Raw genomic sequence first — 25,904 nt, forward strand, 5'->3', positions numbered from 1 at the left:
CATGTACTTCTGGCTTCCATCACTGCAGGAGCTAGACAGCCTCACCATCTATAGTAGTCAACAGCCTCTGGCCACTACGCCTGTCTATTTTAAGATATCCTCACTACGTTTGTGTTCCACAGTTCAAACGGGTAACACATGAATCTGTGTCTAACTGCAGTCCTTTACCTTAGAAACTAAGACATACCTATAGTGTCCCTACTTTAAAATACTTATTATACTTTCATTTATTAATCACACAGTATTTAAGTAATCCTGTCATAAGCTAAGACAGAAACAGTAGAGTTCCAAAATGATGTGCAAATTTTGAAATAAAGTAATAGCTTGCTGCCTTTTTCATGCAAAACTTTATCAGACATTAGGACAGTACCTAATTAAGAACTACACTGCATTTTTGCTAATCTATCTTAATATTTCCTAACTATTCTACCTCTTAAATCTAACTGCCATCAAGTCCATTTTCTGTTTTTTACCAAGTCAGAATCATCTAAAACATAAGCATAAACTTTTATTTATTGAATACAAATTTTCTACATTTCTAGGCTCTAAACACAGAACTTGTGACTAATCTTAGTTTGTACAGCTTCTGAAAGCCAGGTAAATATTAACCTGAAATTTATAAGTAAACAGAACAGAAATTATATTTAGCAATTATTCATAATTTTCTTCCATTCTCAATATTATGCAAAGACCTAATGCTAGAAGATGGGATCATAACGTATCTAAAATTTTAGATTGCTTTTCAAAGGATTCTCTTTACTCTTTTGAAACATTTAATAAACCAACAGAAATTTTCAAGTATAAAATATAGGTTAATGTTTCTGTTGTTTATTCTCATCCCAAACATTTCAGTCATGAAAAGGAGGCTAGACATCACACAGGACAGAATCTGAAATGGAAATAACGCAGGACCCAAATATAATGAAGTCATTTACTAACAAGTGAACTGAATATGGGGCCCAGGCAGCTGAAGCTGGAGTTTATATAATATGCTAACTGGCCAGTAAAAGCTCTGAACCCACAGTCTATGATGCTCAAAAGACATGAGTAGGGAGAAGCACTATTCTTTTCATGCAATTGAGTAAGATTTCAAAATCATTTTTCCAGGGGGAAAAATTAGCTAACATTGAATCTTACATTTCAATAAGTCAGAAGAAGAAAGAAAAGAGTGGTTAGGAGGACAGAGGATCAAGTAAATCTAATTATGTGAAAATAAGTAAGATCTGCTATCCTGCTGCAACAGCAAATTACCCTTTGGCTATTGAAAAAGTATTTTGTGTGTGTGTGTGTGTGTGTGTGTGTGTGTGTGTGTGTGTGTGTTCTGAGACAGGGTCTCACTGTAGCCCAGGCTGGCCTCTAATTCAGAGAGACCCTCCTGCCTCTGCCTTCACAGTATTGGATTAAAAAACGTGTACCTCCAAATTCCACATCTAAACAGTTGAGAATGGTATCCAGAACCCTAATACTAGAAATAATGCAATCTAAAATATACTAAGGATAAATCAGACTACATAATAATAAATTCCTAATACTTATATCAGACTACTAATTCCTAATACTTATATCAATACATTTAATTATAACTAAATTACATAAGCATGGCATTCCTTCTGATAACTTAACTAATACAGAGCTGGTGTTTGTTGATGACAAGCTTACTTCTTATTTGTGCAAGGTATTACAGCATATGTTTACAAAGGCAGATGCAACACCAAAAACAACTACCTGCTTATTCAGTCAAAGTTCCTAACCCTCATGACGTAGCAAGCTCTGGCCATAAACTGCATTTCATCTACTCAGTGCTTATGAACGAGCACTCCTCTGCCAGCACTGCTCCTGTACTCGCCCCACTGTGTTAGCAATCATGACTACAGAGGCCACCAAGAATGTCTCAGCACTCATGCTGAAATGTAAATAACCCAGTCTCCAATTTATGAGCTGGGAACTCAAACTATGAGTTCAAAGACAGCTTCCTACTCACACAGGAACTTCTGCTGTTTCGAACCATCAGCTAGCCTCTGAGACTGTAGACAGTACTTCAGGCTGGCAGTACACTAACCTTGACATTGTAGCTCTCTGTCAATAGCTGCATGGAGACTATGTTTGTCTTCAATTTCTTCACACACTCACAGCACCAACACTAAGATAATATTACTCATAGCATATACATAGAAAACTTCATGGCAGCTATATAAATACATGTGAATCTTAAAGTCATTCATCAGAATAATGGCCTGAACTCATAATTTCTCTAAATGTTGCTATATGAGATTATGTCTTTATTAAACTACTTCTCCAGGACTAGTGAGATGGCTCAGTAGGTAAAGGCATTTGCCACCAAGCCCTATGACCTGGGCTCAATCTCAGGGACCCACATAGTAGAGAGAAGAGATCAGAGTACCACAAGTTATCCTGACTTGTACATGTGCACCATGGCATGTATACACACTTAAATAAAAATGTGAAAAATAAAACTTTAAAAATTAGAAATTACCTTTCCCAAGCGCTGAAATGCTTCAAGAAACATACAAAAGCTACATTCAACAACATTTTTTGACATTTAAAGATTTACATTTACATCTTATTTGTGTGACATTCTTTCCTATGTTCCATTAATAATAAAAATAACCAGATGTCTTTAGCATGGAACTAGTGAAGATTTCTACTGTCCTTGAAGCAATTTTATGCCTTGATTTTGCACGTCTTTTTAAAACTTCAAACCTAAATAGATCCTATTGATTTCCTTATTTAGCCGAAGCAGTCTCTCATCACACATACATATCAAATTTCACTCAGCAGAAACTCTGCATTTGTTAAATAGCCAAAAAGCAGTTGCTGCCTACCTGTAGTACCGAGATTGTAGATACGTTGAACAAACAGTCTTTGATACATGACTGGCCGACCCAAAGTCTATCACTTTAACCCTGTATGGCTGTCGAACAGGATCCACCAACATAATATTCTCTGGTTTGAGGTCAGCATGAATTAAACCAAGACTTTTTAACTTCTTCAGTGCAGTGGCCACTTGCTGAAGAATGGGCCGGATCACCTTCAGGGGCAGGGGACTGAATTTATTCTGCTTCAGAAAGTCATACAGGTTCTGCTCCAGCATCTCAAAGACCAGGCAGGTATGGTTGCGGTGCTGGAAGCACTCATAGGCCCGCACAAAGTTGTACTCGTCAGCGTTCTCAGTACTGAGCCTTGCTAAGATGCTCACTTCTATCTGCCCTTGGCGTGCGTAAGAAGGGTGGTTCTTCAAGATTTTGATTGCTACAATTTCATTTGTCCCTCTCTTCCAGCATTTAACAACTTGGCCAAAAGTGCCACGACCAAGAAAATCAAGGACTTCATATGTGTTTTTCATGGAGCATAAGACTTCATGCTGCACTAACTGATAATCACCTTCTCCGCTGGTACAGTTCTGTTTTGATGCTGTGGTCGTTGTCACAACTGTCACTGGATTTCCCATGTTGGTTTGCAACATTGCAGGAAGTAGGGACAGTTCATCGACAATCTGCATCGCGCCGCTGTGATTATCCAACTCCTCACTCTTGCGCTTCAATCCACATCGCTGGGGACCTTCTAGGAAATGTAACCGGTTTCGCCACAGCACGGTGCGAGGCGCCTCCACTGCAGCTTGCTGCGCTGGAGCTGCTATGACCTTTGCAGCACCAGCAGTGTCTCTGACAACAACGGCACCTGCCTGCAATGAAAAGCTGTGTCCTCGGGGTCTAGTGAACGGTGTCTTTGTCTGGAAAGCACCACCCTTCGTGGAAGAGTGAGAGTTTCCAAAGTCTCTACCGTTCACATAGGTCTGTGGACGGTGTCTTTCCTGGAAAACACAACTGCTTGGCTCTACTTTGAGTTTCTTCACACTACAAAAGGCACTTGACTGAGTTTGATAAACGTATGGTGGGTAGACCAAGACTTGTGAGGCCATACCTGCAGAAGAAGGAAGGAAATGTTAATCAAAAGAACAGGTTTCCCTCAACTTTAAACTGTAGGGAAAAACTTTTAGGGTCAAATTCATAATATGCTAAAATTTAAAATTCCATTAAAATTTTTCCCTTAGGAGGAGATAAGAAAGATCTTCATTATCTCCACATTAGTTCTCAGGATTTCAGTTATTGGGGGAAATACTTACTGAACGGCTACACTGACCGGGATATACAATAGAAACCGTACCAACCATTTTCCCCATGGAAGGCAAAGTACAACTCCCTGAACAAGCGGCGCAGGTGTGGCAAAAATAAAACATTCTCTCACCAAAATATAACTTATGAACCATCAGCTAGAGAGGCAGTTCAGGGTTAGGAGCATTTGCTGCAAAGAATGAGGACCAGAGTTAGAGTGCGGACCCACTGAAAAGTTGGGTGTGGTCCCATGCATGGCTAAACTCCGGTACTGAGAACAGAGACAGGGGATGCTGGGGCTTGCTGGCTTCCAGCCTTGCTGAAAAAATGGGAACTCCAGGTTTAGCCTCAAAGGAACAAGGTAGAGGGTGACCGAAGATACCTGACATATGCCTCTGGACTCTACGTACTCACTCTTACACATGCCTACACCTCACACACACAAAATTATGAATCAGCCAACACAGTTTATAATCAGGAAGAAACAACTATGTACGTTTTAAGTATATACATAGATACACGGATTAATTTAAAAGGGCTATCCTTTTCATGAACAGCTCTGATCCTATATTCTACTTGCCAAATATAATCTCCTTTGATCTTAAAGAGCATTCATTATACTACAAAGACAACTTAATAGCTTTCTATCCAGTTACCTTCACATTGCCTAAGTTCCCAGACACTAAATGACTTTCTATGGATTTTGGTCTTACTCCATCTACACAGTCATCAAGTGTACAATGAGTCTGTAAATAGTACCTGACTCTGGTGTAACACAGATACAAAGGGGTTTTAACATGTTGCTGGCACAGCTGACTTTCTCCCTGACGACCTTATTTCATGATCTTAGAATTCATGTAATACACAATCCAGCAACTGCTAATCCATATACACAGACATAAAACAGACACACACACACACACACACACACACACACACACACACACACACACACACCATGCATGCACACACAAATTAACAAAAATCAAAAAAGAAAGAAAACCAAAGCTCAGAGGGACCAAGTAATTGACCCAAGGTCTCAAAACTATGATGTAAAGAAAAAGTAAATATACCACACCTGAGGTAAAACTTCCAAAAGTTTCTTGTGTTCCACCTACCAGATTCCTAAGTTGCTCTACTATAAAGTCAGAGACAAAGTTCACAGTCAGATCGAGACTTGATATTCAGTAAGTAGAGAATACTACAAATTGAAACTCTGGGATTTAAGCCTAAGGAAGTTAGTTCATCTGCTTCCTTAAAATGTTCCCAGCATCTATCCTATACCTCTACCCAGGGGCATGCCAAAACTGCACTAATTCACCACATTTTAAGGCAGAGTCTCACTACATCACTGTGACAGGCATGGAATCCCCTATTTAGATTAGGCTGGCAACAAATTCAGAGATATCCATCTGCTTCTGACTCCCTAGTGCTGGGATCAAATGCCTAGCTAAATTAATGAAACAAAACCACACTGAGAACTCTTTCTAGACATATCAAACTCATATATTATGCATTTTTGTAAGGCTGCCCAATCATAGCCTCAATAATTCTCCTATGATACACCTAATTTTCAAAATACTTATGTAATCCATACTCAGAGATCCAAAATGACAAATACGAAAATCACTTATTAATACCAATTGCTGTATACCCAAACTAAACATCATGGTGTCCAAAACACTGTTTTTGCACAACACTATGCCTTTATTATTTTTCGTTGTAATGTTAACTATGTTGCGCTCTTCAGCTATATTATTCATGTCTTTGCCTCTTGTTCTTATCAGCAGACTAAGGAATAAGGTTTTGAAATGCTACCTCTTTGATGGTGGGGGCTGCCTAAAACTATTACTTAGGAGTAGAGCAAAGTCTCCTGATGGAGCAACCACTAAGCTTTTACTTCTCAGGCTTATTCACTTCAGATTCTTTTTGCTTGTAGCTGAGGCTAGCCTAAAACCCACAGCAATCCTCCTGCCTTAGCCCCAAGTGAAGAACTCCAGGTGTGCACAATCACACCCAGAGCTCTCATTTCAGGTAGTACTTTGTTCTGAATGTTTATGGTCTCTCAAAATTTGTATATTGAAACCCTCCCTACCCACCAAATGTAATCCTAGAAACTGGGAGGCTGAGGCAGAGAGATTGGCATGAGTTCAAGGCCAGCCTGGACTACAGAGTGAGACCATTATATCAAAAATACAAAGGGGGCTTTGGGAGCTTATTAGGCCATGAGGGCTCCCTTTCATAAATGGAGCCTCAAGGAGCTTCTTTGCCCTCTAGCATGTAAGACCACAGCTAGATGCTATCTTTGGAGCAGAGAGCAAGCCTTCAACAAACCCTGCATCTGCTTTTACCTTTATCCTGGGACTCTCCGGCCTACAGAGCAATGAGCAATAAATCTATGCTCCTTACAGAATTTTGTGGTAGCAGACTAAATGGACAAAGACATGGGTTTTACTCTTCTAATCCTACAGTGAACTTGAAATCCTAACTGAACTCTACCTTCTATGACAATTAACCAGCAATATAAGCAACAAGAACATCCACAGACCCAGATCTGACCATTGTAAACTACTAGTGAGACATGTTCTGGTTTCTTCTTATGCATAATACTGGGTCTGCTTAAAAAGGAGAGCAGGAACCAAGACAGAAATACTTTGCTAACATATTCCATTTCTTAGCTAATATGAAATTTCTGAAATATTTTCTGCCAAACTTAGCTATGCCTTATGTTTAACAGAGTTAATTAAAGAAAATAAATGTAAGAGTCAATAGTTTCTTAAAGTCTCCTCATTCAATTTCCTTCCACTTGTCCAAACCTTCATTTTTGAAACATCTTCCTTCTTGAAAACCAGTTTTATACATATATATACACATATATATGTGTGTATATATATATATAAAGCTTACTATTTTAATCTTTTTAAAGTTTACTATTCAGTGGCATTAAATACATCCCCAATGCTGTATATTATACCTCCCTCCTAACACTAGCCCTCTTTTGCAATTGAAACTGTGACCATGTCATGACTCTGGCAACCATCATTTACTTTCTGGTCTATGAATTTGACTTCAAAATATACCTCATAAGTGGACTCATATTTGCCTTTTTATGACTCAGAATAATGTCAAGGTTCAACCATGTTATAACATGCAACTAGATTTTCCTTTGTAAGATCACATAGCATTTCACACATATATGTATGACATTTTATTCATCCACCCACAGATGGACACTAGAGTTGCTTCTACTTTTTAGTATTACTTTGTTGTTGTTTTCTATGTATACCAAGCTGGCCTTGAACTGACAGGGAGCCGCCTACCCCTGCCCCTCCATGGTGCTGGGATTAAAGGCTTGCATCTTTAATCTTAAAAGCCTATTAACTTCACTCAGGAGTTATAATCTGTTATAATATAGTTATAATATCCCTTTTGAGTTTGAGGCCAGCCTGGTCTACAGAGTGAGTTCCGGGACAGCCAGGGCTTTACAGAGAAACCCTCTCTCAGAAAACAAAAACAGAATCCACAAAAAGGTAGAAAGAAAACTGACTCCATAAAGTTGTCCTCTGCCCTCCATGTTCAGGCACCATGGCATGCATATGCCCACACATCACACACACCTACATGCACACGCACATACATACACACATACATACATACACACACATACAAATAATAAATAAAATCTTGGGAAAAAAATGTAAGGTGACCAATATCTAAGGAATGGTACCCTAGGTCATCATCTGACCTCCATATGCTTACCACATCCATCCACAAGTGCACCCACACATGAACACCCACAAGCAGGCAAGCACATACACACAAAGGCCATGGGGATAAACCTAAGTGACGGAGAACTTACCTATCATGTGGAGGCCTTAGGTTAAATCTCTAGTACCACAAAAAGAAAAAAATAAATACAACCACACAGACATACACACAAAAAACAATACATTTAAAAAAAAATTAAGCGTGGTGGTGGTGGTGGTGGTGGTGGTGGTGGTGGTGGTGGTGGTGGTGGTGCACGCCTTTACAATCCCAGCACTCGGGAGGCAGAGGCAGGTGAATCTCTGTGAGGTCGAGACCAGCCTGAGCTACAGAATGAGTTCCAAGAAAGGCGAAAAGCTACATAGAGAAATTCTGTCCAAAAAACCAAAAAACCAAAAAAAAAAAAAAAAAAAAAAAAAAAAAAAATTAAAGCTAGGCATGGTTACATAAACCTTTAATCCCAGAACTCAGAAGGCATTGAGTCTAAGGCCAGACTGATCTACACAAAAACAGATTTAAAAATATTTAGCTAGGTGTCATATGGATGCCTATCAATCCAATACGTAGGGGGTAAACTAGGAGCAACTGCTATGAGTTCAGGGCCAGCCTAGGATATATAAGAAGACATTTTTAACCTAAGAAAATAACTCAGGGCACTAGCATATTATCCCATAAAAAAACAAGGCTCAAAACATAAAAAAATATTAAATATGAAGCCCATACTTCATAACTATTTTTTTAAAGCTAGTAATGTAACCATTGTCTTGAAGGAAGTTTTCTCAGGGATATTTTTTGCTCCATTGGAAACAAGGTCAGATAAAAAATGGTTCATTCTTCATAGTGATCCTCTGATTCTGTTCCTTTTTCTGAACTCACAAATCAACTCTTTCAAATACATTAAAATAAGTAGATGTGGGTCCATTGATATTTTCAAAAATGAATTTATTGTCTCTAAAGGAAAAGAGGATGTAACAGGAAATCAAACAATCCATTAAAATTGCCTAATGTGGTAAATGTTCCAATAACCTTTAACCTGATGCCTTCCAGGTAAATGGATCATCTTAGGTGAGAACAGCCTGGCTAGAGTTGAGCGGCACAGAGCAAGCAGATCTCTGTGAGTCTGAAGCCAGACTGCTCTACTCTGTCTCAAAAACAAAAAAATAACAATAAAAACAGCCTGGCTAGTTTTTAAAAGCCATATTCTTTGGGCTAAAGTTTACAGCGCTGCTGCACAACCTGATTTTCAATTCAGCTTTTCAAATGGTAAATGAAGACGGCACTCAGGACAGTTCCACTACATTCATTAATATCAATGTCCTATCTACAACCACAATGGGTACAAAATATTTTAATATTAGTCTTAGTCTACTACCACCTCACTTATCTGAGGCAACAAGGTTTGGCCTAGTTCAAAAGTTTCCTCGTTTGAGAGCCAGCAAGACGACTCAGTGGGTGAAGGCACTAGCCACCAAACCTGATGACCTGGGAGCCATCCCCACAACCTACATGGAAAGAGAACTAGATGCCCTCTGACCTCCACAAGCACGCCACACACACACACACACACACACACACACACACACACACACACACACTAAATGTAATAAAAAATATCATAAGCTGGGCATGATGGCTTTAGTCTCAGCACTCTAGAAATAGAAGCAGGCAGATCTATGATTTGAGGCATGAGCAAGATCCAGGCTAGTCAAGGCTATAAAATGAGACCTGTCTCAGAAACGAACGAAAAGAAATGGTTCTACTGTTTCAAAGATAACAGAGTTTTCAGTTCCTAAACTTTCATTTATGACAATAAAACCTATAGAAACTGTTGCTTCTGACATTGTATTTTGTAGACGAAATTGAAGACTTGCCAATTTTGCTTTCATTTGTAAATTTATAATTTTGTGTATTATTTTTCAAATAATCAAGTTAGCTCCCCCCTCCCCCAAAAAATGGTGTGGTGGCACATGCCCATAATCTCAGCACTTAGCGAAGTACAGACAGGAGAATCAGGAGTTCAAGGTCATCCTCTGCTATATAGCCATTCTGAGGCCAGGCTGGGATATAGGAGACTCTTTCAAATTTAAAATGAAAAGTTACTTGCTGCGGCATACTGTAACTACTTTCTATCTTCTACAGACACAACTGGCCAACTATTTCAGTTCAGTGTTGTTATCCCCTCACCCTATACCATCCAAAAGAGAAAGAAAAACAAAAACAAAACAAGGAAGTTAGAGAGTGAGAAAGGGCATGTTCTGTTATTTTGGTTAGCTTGGTTTGGGTTTGGGAGGGCTCAGAAGACAGACAATGTTGGGTTTTGAGGCAGAATCTCACCATGTAGCTCAGGATGGTTTACAACACACTGAGAGGAAGTTCACCATGAGGGAGGAGAGACAATCTAGCTGTCTCCAGTTAATGATTCCCCAACTGTAATCCTAGAGTGAGCACCTGTGACTGGGCATGAGACTGTCCTAACGCTGCATTTGTCTTTCATTACATTTCACTCACATGCTTATATTATTCTCCAAACAAAGCACAGGATTTCCTACAATAGGAATTTCCTACAATAGGATTCACAGAAATTTACATATTCCCACCTTTCTACTCCAAAGACTAAAGACCAAAAGAAATCTGACTCTCTAAATGTCTCAATGCTTCGGGTATACGTAAGAGCCCACACAGACTTACATTTTTATCCCTTTCAGTTTAAAGTGAATGCTACAATTTTAACAAATTAATCATCAACCTTTACAAGAAAAACCAGATACAGAAAGTACATACTCTGCAAGTTTGACTTTATTCAGCTGGGTGTGGCGGTACTTGCTTACAAGCCCTGGTTCTCTCCAGGTGAGAGAAAGCAGCAGGACAGAGTTAAGGTTACCCTTGGCAACCCAGCTAGTTGCCCCTTCAGGCTAGCCTAGACTATATGAAAAATCCTGTCTCAAAATCCAAAATAAAACATATATTTTACTTCATTAAAATTTACAGCTTTGCTATGCATAGTGGCAAATGCCTTTAATCCCAGCAGAAGCAGGTGGATCTCTGTGAGTTCGAGGCCAGCCTGGTCTACAAAGTGAGTTTAGGACAGCCAAGGCTGTTAAACAGAGAAATCCTCTCAAAAAGATTTAAAAAAAAACATTTTACAACTTTATTCATCCAATGATGCTAAAAATAAAATAAGCCATCAACCCAGAGAAGATATTTACAATACACATTACTGACAAAAGATGTAGTCATACTGTCCTTGGCAAAATTCAAAAGAAAAATGGGCAAATTATATATGACAGGTAAGTCCAATAAAGGAAATGCAGGGAGAGGGGAGAACAAGGGAATCCATGGCTGATATGTAGAACTGAATTGTATTGCAAAATAAAAATAAAAAAATTTAAAAAAAAAAAAAAAGGAAATGCAAGCCAGAAGACATTAAAAAAAATTCCAGGGGCTACAGAGATGGCTCAGCAGTTAAGAGCAGTGGCTGCTCTTTCAGAGGATAAAGGTTCCATTCCCAGCACCCACATGGCAGCTCACAAGTGTCTGTAACTCCAGTTCCAGGGGATCTGACACCCTCACACCAATGCACATTAAATAAATTATTTTTTAAAATTCCAACCTCACTGATGATAAGGGAAATATAAAACCCACAGCCACCATTATACAGCCTGAGACTGCCAAAAAGCAGCAGAACAGTGCCCAGAAGAACAAGAATATTTGTAAATGCTGGTTTAAAAGAAGGGGGGGGTAGTTGCTTTAGACAGCAAAACCAAAGACAAGCACATTCCACAGAGCAGCAGTTCTCCATAGACAGATGCTCACTAGCCCTCCAAGGAAGCAGACAGAATAATGTTCTCCTCATTGCTGCGTGCAGTAATGAGTTCTGAAATACTCTAACTGCCAGGTGACTGGGTACCATAGTTTACTCATCCAATACTAAGTATACAATACAAATGTGACTCTTAGGGTTCGGAGTCTTAGCTCAGAGCTTAGAGTGCTTGTCCAGGATGTGGAAGGCCCTGGATATGATACCTAACAATAAATAGAGAGAGAAAAACAAACAAGTGTGGCTTATAATACAATTATTTGTGTACCACATACACACACAAATTCATAATAGTTAAGATATAACTGGTTCTAAAATGCACACCAATTATTTCAAGTGTTAAAAATGGGGGATGTTAAGCTGGGGGGTGGCGGCTCACATCTTTAATCCCAGGACTTGGGAGGCAGAGGCAGGCAGATCTCTAAGTTCAAGGCCAGCCTGGTCTACAGAAATAGTTCCAAGATGGCTAGGCTACATGGAGAAACCCTGTCTTGAAAAACTATAAAGAAAAGAAAAGAGAGGAGAGGAGAGGAGAGGAGAGGAGAGGAGAGGAGAGGAGAGGAGAGGAGAGGAGAGGGGAGGGGAGGGGAGGGGAGGGGAGGGGAGGGGAGGGGAGGGGAGGGGAAGGGAGGGGAAGGGAGGGGAGAGGAGGGAAGGGGAGGAGAGAAAAGAGGGAGGGGAGGCTTCATGTTATACTAAGAACAGAATGAACTAAAATGGATGATGATGTTGCAAATAATGCATCATTTATTATAAAGTATCATTTACTTTAAGACAAAGCTCTGACATTCTTAGGTTCCAAAGGATACCAAGGATGCACACTTTCAGTAGATGTTCAAGTCCCTAACATAAAATGACATGGTACTGGAGCTAGAGAGGTGGTTCAGGAGGTAAGAGCACCTGCTGCTCTTGCTGCAAACCCCAGTTTGGTTCTGGGTACCCACATGGCAGCTCACAACCATCTATAACTCATTCCAGGGGATCTAATGCCCTCTTCAGGACTCCATGGGCACTGTACACATATATACACTCAGGCACACACAAATTCATAAAATAAAACATGTAAATATTTTTTAACTACCTTTAAAGGGGAAATGTGAAATATTACTTGAGAATTCTAGCTGAAAGAGACAGGAATTCTGTATTCTTATAATTTCTCTATATGTCTGGATTGTAACTGTAGCAGTAGCAGAAGCAATTACTTCTGTTCAGGCCATTCACTGTATGAACTGTAAAGCACATAAAATCCCAAACTCTCAGTCAAGTCCCTAGGGTCACTGGCCAGCTTTTCTTTTGTTTTTGCTGAGACAGTCTCCACTGTGCAGCCCAGGTTGTACTTGAACTCATAATCCACCTAGTAGCCCAGTGAATGCTGGACTAAATGTTACCATGTCTGGCCTACCAGGCCTTACTGGCCTATTTTGGATTAAAAATAAATAAATAAATAAAGTATTCATAAATAGTGAATATGAATCTCTCTATTTAAAAGTAAAAGGAATTATCTTAAGGGTTTTGTTTTGTTTTGTTTTAGTTTTTGGTTTTTCAAGACAGGGTTTCTCTGAGTAGCCTTGGCTATCCTGGAACTCAGAGATCCACCTGCCTCTGCCTTCCGAGTGCAGGGATTAAAGGCGTGCGCCACCATGCCCAGCTTCTGACATACTTCCTTAAGGGGTCTTGGAGAATGTCACCGCATAGCCTGTAATCTGACAAAGCAGTCCGTGACTCTGCACATGTTTATAAAAGACAAATCGTGTCTTCTCTGAAATAGAAAATAAGCTGGGATGTGAAAAGAACATTCACCTTTCAATCACTAATTGTCACAATTTAAAATACCTGCACTACTTTGTGTGTTCTTTTGACCAGTATTTGATCCAGTAAATTACACTGAGCCACTTCACACAAACATTTGTAAATAGCTGAAGCACACATATAAAGCTTCATAAATGGAGTCTATTATCTGAGGTGCCTACAAAACATTTTATTTGAAAATCCTGGAGTCTTGGGTATTTTCCAGCAGTATTGTGAAGAAGGCATCTAGAGAATGTGTTGACTATACACAATCTCCGTGTTAAATAACAAGCCTGGTCTGACTTAGCAAAACACTCCAACTTTTGGAATGGAAAATGACCTGCTGGACATTTCAAAGGTGCTAGAAATCACCCTACCAATCCAAATCAGTCTACAAGGGGGATTGCTCTTACGAGAACAGGTTAAATTTCAGTGCAGCACATGTCTCTTAAGTTATTCAACTACTATAAAATTATAAAACAATCAGAAAAAACAAAACCTTTTTTCTTAGTCATTTTAATGTCCATTTATTCAATCAAAATACATGTAAAACCTGACATACTGATTTAGTTCTTCTATGGTACATCTTTCATTCTGTTTATTAGAATATATTGTACATAATAATGGGTCTCATCGTGACATTTTCATACATGTACATAACATATTGTGATCATATTTACATAACTCTCTCCCTCTTTGTTCCCCTCACCCTCACTAATCTCCTTCTTCCCAACTTGCCCCACTCACTTTTTTTTCCTCCTTCATGTATGTGACCACTGAGTTTCATTAGGGTGTTTACAGGAGCTCGTGTTACCAGTGACCACACAAATGATGAACATGTCTCTCCCCATCAACCACTAACTGAATGTAAATTTTCAGGGAGCAGTAAGCCCCATGAGCCCCTTTCCTTCATATGACAGGTCACTGACAGGGCCAATCTTGTACAAAAACGTGTGAAAATAATCACAGCTGCTGTGAGTTCAAGAGTTCAACAGCCAAGGGCTGGAGAGATGGCTCAGCAGTTAAAAGCACCCATTTCAGACAGCAACTAACTGCTTGAAACTCCAGCTCCAGGGGATCTGATGCCCTCTTCTGGCCCCCACACACTTGTGGCAGACACATACATGCATACACGAACAAAAATTCCTAATTAAAATTTTCATTTTAAAAAAAAGAGTACAACAGTCAGGCCATGCCCAGAAGTCAGTGTTCCACAACTGATTTCCAAACCTGTCTGACTCTTCCATTCTTCCCACCCCTTTTTCAATGAACCTTAATTCTATTATTTTAAATAATAGGGTAACAGCCTACTTTCTGCATGTATAACTTATTGGACTGTTTTCTCCATTTGTTAAAATTATAATGAACCTGATATCCTTTCCTTAGTATAGATATCCAGAAAGGGGGCATGACAATATTTTGGAAAGTACAACTGCACAAATTTTACTAAAACAACCACCAAAAACAACTATTTTTCAGATTTAAAGGTTTTTTTTATTTGTTTTATTTTATGTGCATTGGTGTTATGCCTGCGTGTGTATCTGTGTGAGGGTGTCAGATCCCCTGGAACTGGAGTTACAGACAGTTGTGAGCTGCCATGTGGGTACTGGGAATTGAACCTGGGTCCGCTGGAAGGGCAGCCAGTGCTTTTAACCACTGAGCCATCTCTCCAGTCTCCTGATTTAAAGTTTTAACAACCTGAGCTCAATCCCCAGAACTGGAAGACTCCATGAAACTGTCCTCTGTCCTCCACCCATTAGAGCCTTTGTATGAACATTTGCCTCCCACCACACACACACACACAATAGGTTTCTCTGTGGAGCTTTGGAGCCTGTCCTGGAACTCACTCTGTGTAGCCCAGGCTGGCCTCTGCCTCCCGAGTGCTGAGATTAAAGGTTTGTGCCACCACTTTGGTTCTGATTTTTTGAAGACAGGGTCTCACCATGTAGCTCCGGGTGGCCCAGAACTACGTAGCTCAGGCTGGCCTCGAACTCACCAAGATCCACCTGCCTCTGCCTACCACATGCTGGGATTAAAGATTAGGTCTCATACCCAGCTATAATTTTTTAAAGCAGTAGAAATGATGATACCAGATGGAGAATACGGTATCTTTGTAAACAATCAAACATGTAAAATATTTTACCAGCTATAATAACATTTTATTTTTATAGCCAAAGTCTATGATCCAGCTACCAAAAAAAATTAATTAAAGTTTACTAAAGAGATTACAAACCCAACTGTTTTTCTAATTTTATATTTACAACTAATATAGTATAAAAATACTTATACTATCTCTACCAAAACTGACTAGAATTTGACACAAAATACGTTTTCTTTCATTTTGTTTTAAGAACATAATGCCCCACACTTGGAAGTACATGGGGAGCACAACTGAGACCTGATGGGGAAAAAAACAACCACAGGCATGAGGTTGGCAGGTACAGGAGAGCAGGGGTGGATCTGGAAGGATGTGAAGGAAGCACAGGGGATAACATCATCAAACTATCAAAGTGCCAGGCATGACGGCACACACTTTACTACCATGGGGGGGGGGGGGCGCTGCAGGAAGCAAAAGTTTAAGCCAGTCCGATCCAAACAGTTAAGTTCCTCCAGGTCAGCCAGAATCAAATAGTAAGACATTGTCTCAAAAAAAGAGTATGAAACTCTCAAAGAATTAATAAAAATATATTTTAAAAAGGATGTAGCAAAGCTGGGCACAGTAAAACACGCCTTTGACCCCAGCACTCTGAAGGCAGAGACAGGTGGATCTCTGTGAGCTGGAGATGAGCCTGGTCACCAAAGGGGGGAAAAATTTTTTTTTAAATGAAGCCAAGCACAGGGGTACACACCTTTAATTCCAGCACTCAGGAGGCAGAGGCAAGTGGATCTTTGTGAGTTCTAGGCCAGCCTGATCTGCATGGAGAGTTCCAGAATATTCAGGACTACAAAGAGAGATATTATCTCAAAAAAAGAAAGACAGAAGGAAAGCAAGCAAACCAAGTTCAAGCAGCCCCGATCTAAAAGAGCAGTGATGAGCACAGCATCGTGGCTTCAGGCTCCACAGCAGCATAACCTGTCATTTTCTTTGCAATTCTGTCATTACACCCTATTTAATCTCAATCAATTATACATTTAAAGCCCTCAGAATTATTTTAAATTACACTTTGGAAGTAATGTCTCTTGAAAGCAATACCCAGCTTCCAATGTTATCACTCTAACTTATTAACTATTTAAACTGTAGCATTATGTATCTAAAGCCATACAGGTTACCAAACTTACAAGACTCTGTTGTCTTATTAAACAGCACATAATAGCTGAGCGGTGATAGAGCACACTTTTAATCCCAGCACTCGGGCCGCAGAGATAAGTAAACCTCTGAGTTTGAGACCAGCCTAGTCTACAAGAGTTCCAGGACAGCCAAGGCTACACAAAGAAACCCTGTTTTGGAAACAAACCAAACAAACAGCACATAACAGTCTGGAGAGATGGCTTAGTGGTTAAGAGCACTGATTGCTCTTCCAGAGGTCTTGAGTTCAATTCCCAGCAACCACATGATGGCTCACAACCATCTGTAATGGGATCAGATTCTTTATTCTGGTGTATATATAAAATACATGAATAAATAAATCTTTAAAAAAAATAACCAAAAAAAAAAAAAAACCCAGCATATAACAAAATGCTATTTTCAGGCCTTCATGTAGTTGCTTTCTAAACTGGAAAACCTTTTGCAAACAAATAATTACCTGAAAATGTTTCAAAGTTTACTATTTTGTTCATAAAAACTCTAAAATATTTGTAAAACGTTATGAACAAATACAACAAAGTATGGAGGTATTAAAGAATCTTAAGTTAGCAGGGTTTGATAGCCCATATCTATAATATCAGCACTTTTTGAGTCGAGGCAAGAGAATTATTGTAAGTTCAAAGCTAGCCTCAGTTATACAGTAAATTTTAGGACAGTCTGAACTACAATTATATCCTTGGGGGGGGGATGGTGAGGAAGAAAGGAAAGAGAAAGAGAGAAGAAAAATTCTAAGCATTTTTATATTTTCTATCAAACCTTCAGATAATTTTCTTGGTAATCTATATGTAATCAAATACAATTTATAATAAACTCCATAAAAGAAAACCAGAAAACCATATTCTACAGATGTCATGTCTTCATAGCCCAGGCTGGCTTTGAACTCACCATGTACCTGAGGACAATGTGGAAGTTCTGATCCTCTGGCCCTCCTGAGTGCTGCTGGAATTTCAAGCATGGATCGTTGTGTTCTGGGTTGATGTACTACTGGGGATCACACCAGGGCCTCAAGGATGCTAGGCAGCACTTTACCAACTGTGATACATCCCCAGCCCTAATCTGACTAACATAATGCTCATCGTATGTAAACAAATTTTTCAACCTAGAAAATGTTCTCCAGCATAAAGTTATTGGGAGGAGGGAGACTACATGTGACTGACCATAGCGATCCTTTACATTCAATGTAACCAAGAAGTACACTAAAGAATCAGTCTTTGGGGCTGGAGAGACGGCTCAGCGAGAGAGTACTTGCCATTCTCACAGAAGACCTAGGTGGTTACCAGCACCCACGTGGCAACTCACAAACTTTAACTCCAGTTCAGGCGGATCCAATATCCTCTTCTGGACTCTGCAGACACGAGGCACACACTTGGGGCACTTACATACATGAATGCAAGCAAAAGATTTATATACATAAAACAAAATTTTTTTTGAGACAGGGTCTCACTATGTAGTTTTGGCTGTCCTGAAACTCACTATGTAGACCAAGTTGGCCTCGAACTAAATCTTTTAATTATTTAACAACAAAATCATCAGGTGATGGTGTTGCACACTTTTAATCCTAGCATTCGGGAAACAGAGGCAGGCAGATCTCTTTGAGTTTGAGGCCAGCCTGGTCTACAGAGTGAGTTCCAGGACAGGCTCCAAAACTACACAGAGAAACCCTGTCTCCAAAAACAAAAACAAACAAACAAACAAAAAATCAGTCTTCGACAACTTAAATCTTTGCCCAAACAAAAAAGTTACAGCTCAAATGAGTAATGTACTTCCTTTTACTATTCTTCCCTATGCTAAATCTTTTTTTTTTTTTAAAGCATAATAACTCTTTGGGTTTTGCTTATTAACGAGTGGGAGAAGGGAGGAACATGAAGACCTGATCTTGACTGTAGGATCTTTTAGGTGAAGGAGTACAACCTCTTAAAAGTTATCCACTGAACACCATACATGTGCTATGGCAAACACATGCCCATACATGTAGGCATATGCAAACGCGCACACAGACACACACATACACACACACTCCTTTTTTTTTTTTTAAGGATAGAAGCAAAGAAAATGTAAAGTAAAAATGAATCTCGAAATCTAGCCATTTAAAAAAAAAAAGGAGATGCTGAGTCCAGTGGAGGCAGAGGCAGGTGGATCTCTTTGAGTTTGAGGCTAGCCTGGTCGACTTAGTGAGCTCCAGGACAGCCAGTGCTACAAAGTGAGACCCTGTCCAAAAAAAAAAAAAAAAAAAAAAGAGGGAGAGAGAAATGGTTCAGCTGGGCATAGTGTTGAAGTGGAAATAGAAAGAGTAGAAGTCTGAGGTCAGCCTGCACTACAGGAGTCTGTCTCAAAGACCTGGGAGCTAGGTGGTAGGGGAAGAGATTGACTGAACTGACTCTGAAAAGGGGTCAAGTGTGAAAGAGGTCAAGTATGCTAGCACTGGTAATCCCTAGCACTGGTAATCCTGGTACCGGGGAGACAGAAACAGGGGGATTAGAGAGTTCAAGGCCCGCCTGAGCTATAAACAGTAAGACTCTGTTAAATAGAAAAATAGGAGGTAGGCTGGAGAGTAGCTAAAGCAGTGGATGCTCTTCCAGAGGACTCAGGTTTAGCAACGACATGGTGGCTCACAACCACCCATAACTCCATACCCTATCCTGGCCTCTATAAGCACCAGGCACACAAGTAGTGGGCAGATATATATGTGACAAAACACCCATACACACAAAACAAAACAAAATAATAAAATTTAAATAAATAAAAACGAAATAGATGATTAAGCTAGGGTTATAACTCAGTTATAGAGAACATGTTGAATGTGAGATCTTGGGCTCACTCCCAGTATGGACAGATATAAATATATTATGCATGTCCGTCTGACTTAGGAAGTGGATTGTGTGACAGGTATCAGAAGCCTGGGTTTTAATTCAGTTTGAAAACACAAGATTCACAGAGTTTGATATGTACCTTGACTTTACTTTTTAAGGATCTTTTAAAAGAAAATATAAATCCTGTAAGTCAAACTCTAATTTATTACCAATATTAAACTCCATGCTTTTTGCCCCTCTGATTTCAGAGAAGCCTGTAATTGAGACTTTTTAAAGGGCTTAAACACCTGTAATCCTGTGTTGTTTTGTTTTTAAATCAACCAGACCTGGTGGTATTACTTGGGCAGTAGAAGATCAGGAGCTCACTGCCAGCCTGAGCTACATAAGACCCTAGTTCAAAACACAAAACGAAGATAAAGTAAATCTAAGACCAAGTAACCCTAGCAGTATCATTATGGGCATTATCAGCATGCTGCTGGTTCTTTTCACTTCCACATGAGAAGCTCCCAGGTCTCCAGCACCCACCCTGGTGTCTCAGCATAGAGGCAACTGTGTGGCCTTTGTTTGGTGACATCAAATATCAACTGAGAGGGCCCCTGGTCTCCTAAGAAGAAATTCAACACCTACTTTGACACACGCTTACATACAACGTATAACATACACCTCCTCACTGTGCCTCGTCTACCTGGTCTCACAGAATGACTAAGATCCAAAGGAACAACCACAACAGAGCTGTCCAGAAGCAATCTGCTGCTGCTTTTCCCCAAACCACTCTTAATTAAACCAAGCCACCCAAACACATTAACTGCTCCTTAAGTTGACCACACAGTACTGTTAAAATTTTAATAAATAAGCCAATGGTGGCACATGCCTTTAATCCCAGGACTCAGGAAGCACAGGCAGGTAGATCTCTGAGTTTGAGGCCAGCCTGGTCTACAGAGGGAGTTCCAGGACAGCCAGGGCTACACAGAGAAAGCCTGTCTGAAAAAACCAAAAAGAAGAAAATAAATAACCTACCCTGGTCCAAAACTTCTCCAAATATATATTCTTCTTCAAGTATAAACTTTTAAAGATACTAGGGAAGATTATTACTTTTAAACAGATGAATCTAGAACCAGTAAGGACATTTAGTATAATTCCTTTCATCTTATGTTGCTCCTGACAAAAGTTTGCTGAGAAAGTTCCCTTTTCCCACAGAGAGAACTAATACTACATCCTAGTTAAAGTGGAGGAGGGGCGGTACTTTTAAACAAACACCAATAAGATTCCTCCTTTTAACAAAGCTCTTGTAGTCCCTCTTCAGAAGTAGCTTCCAACTAAAACATGCAACACTAAGCCTGAACTCTGGACATTAAGAAATCGGGACAGCTGCAACCCACAAATTTTCCAACAGGAATGTTTACTTTGGCAGCAACAGTATAAGCATGCATCAAATTAGCCTGTGTGTTCTAATAACTACAAGGCACAACAATTTTTGGAAGGCGCTTTTTTTAAAACAGAGAGTTTCCAAGTTCTTGGAACATCCTTAAAGCATTGTCGTGGCATCTTTTCACATCCAAGCTCAGGTGAAGCTGCAATGGAAACAATGTTTCTATGCCTCTGAATCAACCATTAGGATAATTCTCATCTGCCTTATCATACTGGATGAACTGCTACAATGAGAACTATTAGGAAGCTAACTCCTCCACCTCAAAGAAACAAAGTTAACTTCAGAAGTTAATGGAGTAAGTCATTGCAACATAGACGCAATTATTCCATTTAAATGGATGTGCATGAATTACATTTTATTAACAATTCCACATTGTGAGGTTGACATTTTCTCCTTCCTCTTTTCCATGTGCCTTCAGTATTCATGCAGCAAATATTTAAAGACAGAAATTCAATCAGGAAGGTCGTTTGACAGCTACTGCTTTTTGAAGTTGCAGGAAAGCAAGCCTTAGGCACTGGCATTAAACAAACATCTATGTGTCAAGTGCTCTACTCCTCCAGCATCCAACCTCTGTAATTTGCAACCCTACTTTATGGTATCCTATGACAGATCATCCAAAAAATTAACAGAGTATAATCTTCAGCTTCTTCTCAAGCACATTTACAAGAATTATCTCTTAGAAACCATCTACTTTGATGAGACTCTAAAAACCCCATGCCCAGAAGCCAATGGCTGGTTTATAAACAAGATAATGACTAGTTCAATGGAAAAGGCATTACAACAAAATGCTAAGACTGTCTCACCATGTTATGATCTGCTTGCCTAATATGTATGTTTAGCTACTGCAGTCAGCAATGTCCAAATATAAATTTAAAACATTTAATGGCCAGTTCTGTTCTAGACTTCAAGCTCATCTTACCTGTTTAAAACATTGGTGCTTCTTCCTCCCCTCCCCCAATCTATCCTCCAAAGTACTTTTTCTCTTATTAAATGTATTCCCTATGGTAGAAAAGGAGGACCTAAGAAATAAAATCTCCCCAATATACAATGAAATATCCAACACTGGAAAATCAGACATTCCTGTATATCTCTACTATAACAAATTAAAAATAATCAAAATAATTCAAGAAAAATAAACTGATACAGGTTAAGCACTAAATTTCACAAATGAGAGCTTCCTATACTTTATGAATGCAATCATAAATATACCAAGAAATACCTTGTTGATTTAAAAATAAAAATAAAGAAATTGGGTTGTTTGGTTAAATTTCAGTTAAATTACTGGTAAGTGGCATGAAGATAGAAGAATCAATACAAAAAAATTTTAAAGGTCAGTCATATTTTGTTTACTTAAAATACTAAAGCTTAATCATGACCTGTCTAAACCTTATCGTTGCTCATTGTGTAAAATTAGCACTGCACTTGCAAACCTAAGCAGAATCTAGACTTATCAAACATATGGGGAGACTTGCCCAATTTCTGAAATAGTAAATGTGGGTGAAGCATTAAAATAGCTTTCTTGGTAAACAATAGCAAAAACAAAACAACAAAAAGAGAGAGCTAGAAATGCTTTCATAATCTGATCAGAAAAAAAAAATCTTTAAAATTTTTCAAGCACCCAGCAATTAAAAATCTTGAAATTAAGTGAAATTGTTTGAAGTACCTACACTTCAGAGGCTGTAGTTTACAGCAGAAACCTAAAACAGAAAACAGAAAAATAAAAATCAGCAGATCTCTAAACAACTCAGAGGTACATAGAAACGAAGACTGGTTCTCCAGCTAACTTTTCCAGCCCTGTACCGGAGAGACACCAGAACAAAGTTGAAGGTAAAATCGTGAGTTTTCCCTGTAAACTGGGCCATGATCTGAAACCTGAAAGAAAGAAAAAAAAACCCGCCGCCGCCGCCGCTGCTGCTGCTGCTAATAGAAGCTCCTTATAAGCAGCGAACTGACAGGTGGAAAAATAAATTCCCCGGCAGGCCAGCCAGAGGTTGTGAAAACACGGTTCAAGGACCGAACATGTTGTGACTACTCTGTAACAGGTCCAAGGTAATTTACGCACACACCCTTCAGCGCAATCCCTCAAGCACGGGTAAGAATGGGAAACAACAGGCTGCCTGCGCCCCCCCCCCCATCCCTACCCGAGTTCCACATACCATTTTACAACAGCCGTCTCCCCCTAGACAGGAAAACAGACATTCTGGTCCCGAGTCCTTTCCGCTGAGTTCTCCCCCAGCGCGAAGGGAAGAGGGCGGCCGCCGCCGCCGCCGCCGCCGCCGCCGCCGTAACGAGAGAAGCCGGCAACAGCCCCGCCGCGCGGCCGCCACGCCTTCCTCCCGCCGCCGCTGGGGACGCGGAGCCGCGGATCACATTTCTCCTCCCCAACAATCACACGCACGCACGTCCCCAGAGTTGACACCCTCCAAACCCGCCGCCCCGCGACGCCGGTGACAGGGCCACCAAGCCTCCGGGGGCGCAGCCACGGGGCTGGGCGCTCCGGCAGCGTGCGTGCACGTCGGTGTTCGCTCCCATCAATGAAAGGAACCAGGTCTCCGTAGTGACGGCCTAAAGCCGCCGGGCCGAAACAGGGGCCCCCGTGGGACCAAACAAAACTTCGGTTGCTGGGAAGAGCCGTTGCGCAACCTTGGCTTCGGGGGGGGGGGGGGGAAGGCCCGGACCGCCCGGCACGGCCAGGGCGGCTTCCCGGAGGCTGCGCCAAGCGCGCGCCAAAAGCACGCGCGGTCTCCGCGTCCGGCCGCCTCGGGCCTGGCGTGGCGCCGGCCTTCGGGAACCGCCCGGGGACGGCAGTCCGCAACCGGGCGGAAACCGAGCCGCGTCGCTCCGAGGGTTCCCCCGGCCCCGAGGCCCGCGTCGCCGCCGCCGAGCTCCCCGCCCTTGCCCGGCTCCCTTACCTTCCTAGAGGCCCGCGCTCTCCCCGCTTCGGGCGGCCGCAGCCCTGAGCATGTCCGGGATGGGTCGCGGGGGCCGTGCGGGGACCCGGAGCCAAGCGCTTCAGCAGGCGGCGCCACCCAGCCGGGGCTCAGCCCCTCTCGGCGGCCGCTGCCATCTTGTCCTGGCGGCTGAGAGGAAACGGCGAAACACCCTCCCCCGACCGCTGCTGCTGCTGCTCTGGCTGCCGATCGCCGGGCCCGTTTCCCTCATCTTCCTTCCCGGGGACCTGGGGTGGGGACGGCTCGACTGGGGAAGAGGGGCGGTGACTGGCCGGCGGCCCGCCGGGGCCTACGGGCGGCGCGGGATGCAGGGCCCGCGGCCGTGAGGGCCCATTTCCCCAGCCCCGAGGTGGAGACAAGGACGAGGACGGCCGCTCGCGAGGCCGCGACGCCGGGGGCCTGCGGCTCGGACTCCTCAGGGCGCCGCGCTGCCGGCAGTCGTCACCCCGGCAGCTGCCGCGGGCCGCCCCGATCTCGGGCCCCTCCTCCACGCCCGCCGGCCTCGGCCGCCGCCGCCGCCTCCGCAGCGCCACCGCCCGCTCGGCCGCGCTGCGCGCCCAGCCCGGGCGGCCCCGCTCGGCTAGGGCCCCGGCGCCTCCGCGAAGCCCCTCCCCGGGGTCCGCCCGCAACCGCGCCCTTGACGCTCGCAGCCCGCCAGGCGGCCCGCGCCGATCCAACCCTGGGCTCTCACGCCATCCCTCCAGCAGGAATAGCTTCCGTCAGCCCTCCTCTGCAGTTCCGAGCCTGACTCCCGGCCCACTCTGCCAGAAATACACATTTCGGGGACAATCCTAATACCCAGAGAAGGGATTCGGATGCGGAAGCAGGATCTTACCGGCCTTTCCAGGTCGCCCCATCCCAATGCCCCGTCCCACCCCTTTAGAATCTGTTTCTTGGCATCTTAGGAGTTTAAAAACAAAGAAAGGGGAAATGTTTAACCAAATGAACAGCCTCAGTCTAAAATGGGCCCTGCCCGCTCTCCCATTCCAAACCAGCAGGAGACTTGTCACACCATATCAAAGAATGAAGGAAGAAGGACTGTGGGGAGTTTTCCAAGCGCACCACCACAGTCATTGGGAAGCTTCCCACCTCTAAGTTGATAATTCTCCATCGAGTTAGTTCCACACCCAAGCTAGTTTCTTCGCTCCTGGAAACTAGGAAATCGACAGAATGGTCCATTTCCACCCACGTAACCATAGAACCATGGAATTTGAGATGAAAGAATCTTACTGATGTATAGTCCAAACTCTTATGCTAAGACAAGGGTTTAGACAAGTTTCGATGACGTGAGCAAGGTTATAGAGCAAAGCCTTAGTCTCCACCCCCCTCTCTCCTCCATCTATCTCCCCAGGAAGCAACTCAACTAACATTCGAAGCAACCCATCATTCAGTAAACCTATTTTTAACAACCCGTTTCGCTTGGTTCCTTTCGTTCTGAACAAATGTTTAACATTACAGCAACCCTTATCTCCACGATGAAAGTGTCCTTTGCTTTCTTCACTGGGAAGGTTGAGTTTACTGCTGATGTATTTCCCCACACACATTTTCTATTGCAGCATCTGAGACGGGGTAAAGGCAGTGTCAACTTGCTGTGTACATATTCCTCCTTTATAGCCTACTGCCTTTCAAACTAGGAGAAGAGAACTGTGTAGAATGTCTTCGAAAGTGAAAGGGGTTAGCATGCTCAAGGCCACTGGTAATACTTTTTCAAATGATGGGCGTTTGCTTCAAGACAGAAGATACTCAGTGAAAAGCCAAAGTAGAAAAAACAATGTATGATTTTTAGAAAAGGCATGTGCATGAAATGGCCATGGCGATGCAAGCCTGGAACACGAGCTTTGGGGAGATGGAGGCCAGAGAATCAGGAGTTCAAGGTTGTCTACAGACAAAAAAGGACAGCGTCAGAG

At 41.8% G+C, this 25,904-nt stretch overlaps 1 protein-coding gene across 6 annotated transcripts in view; it reads right to left on the reverse strand.

Moving 5' to 3' along the window:
- Positions 1-25,201, reverse strand: part of Hipk3 (homeodomain interacting protein kinase 3) — a 67,125-nt gene extending 41,924 nt beyond the window's left edge. For 4 of the 6 annotated variants that reach the window (XM_059261035.1, XM_059261030.1, XM_059261034.1 and 1 more), the window contains exons 1-2: positions 25,087-25,201; positions 2,844-3,942 (exon numbers count right to left, since the gene is read on the reverse strand). In XM_059261035.1, coding sequence (XP_059117018.1) covers positions 2,844-3,942; positions 25,087-25,108 — 1,121 coding nt within the window. In that variant the 5' untranslated portion in view covers positions 25,109-25,201. Of the gene's footprint in view, positions 1-2,843; positions 3,943-23,202; positions 23,627-23,958; positions 24,390-25,086 lie in introns of those variants that run through there. The other 2 variants (XM_059261033.1, XM_059261031.1) reach the window with 2 other exon arrangements.
- Between the last annotated feature and the right edge of the window lie 703 nt (positions 25,202-25,904).

Source organism: Peromyscus eremicus, chromosome 4 (genome assembly GCF_949786415.1).
Source record: "Peromyscus eremicus chromosome 4, PerEre_H2_v1, whole genome shotgun sequence".
NCBI lineage: Eukaryota > Metazoa > Chordata > Mammalia > Rodentia > Cricetidae > Peromyscus > Peromyscus eremicus.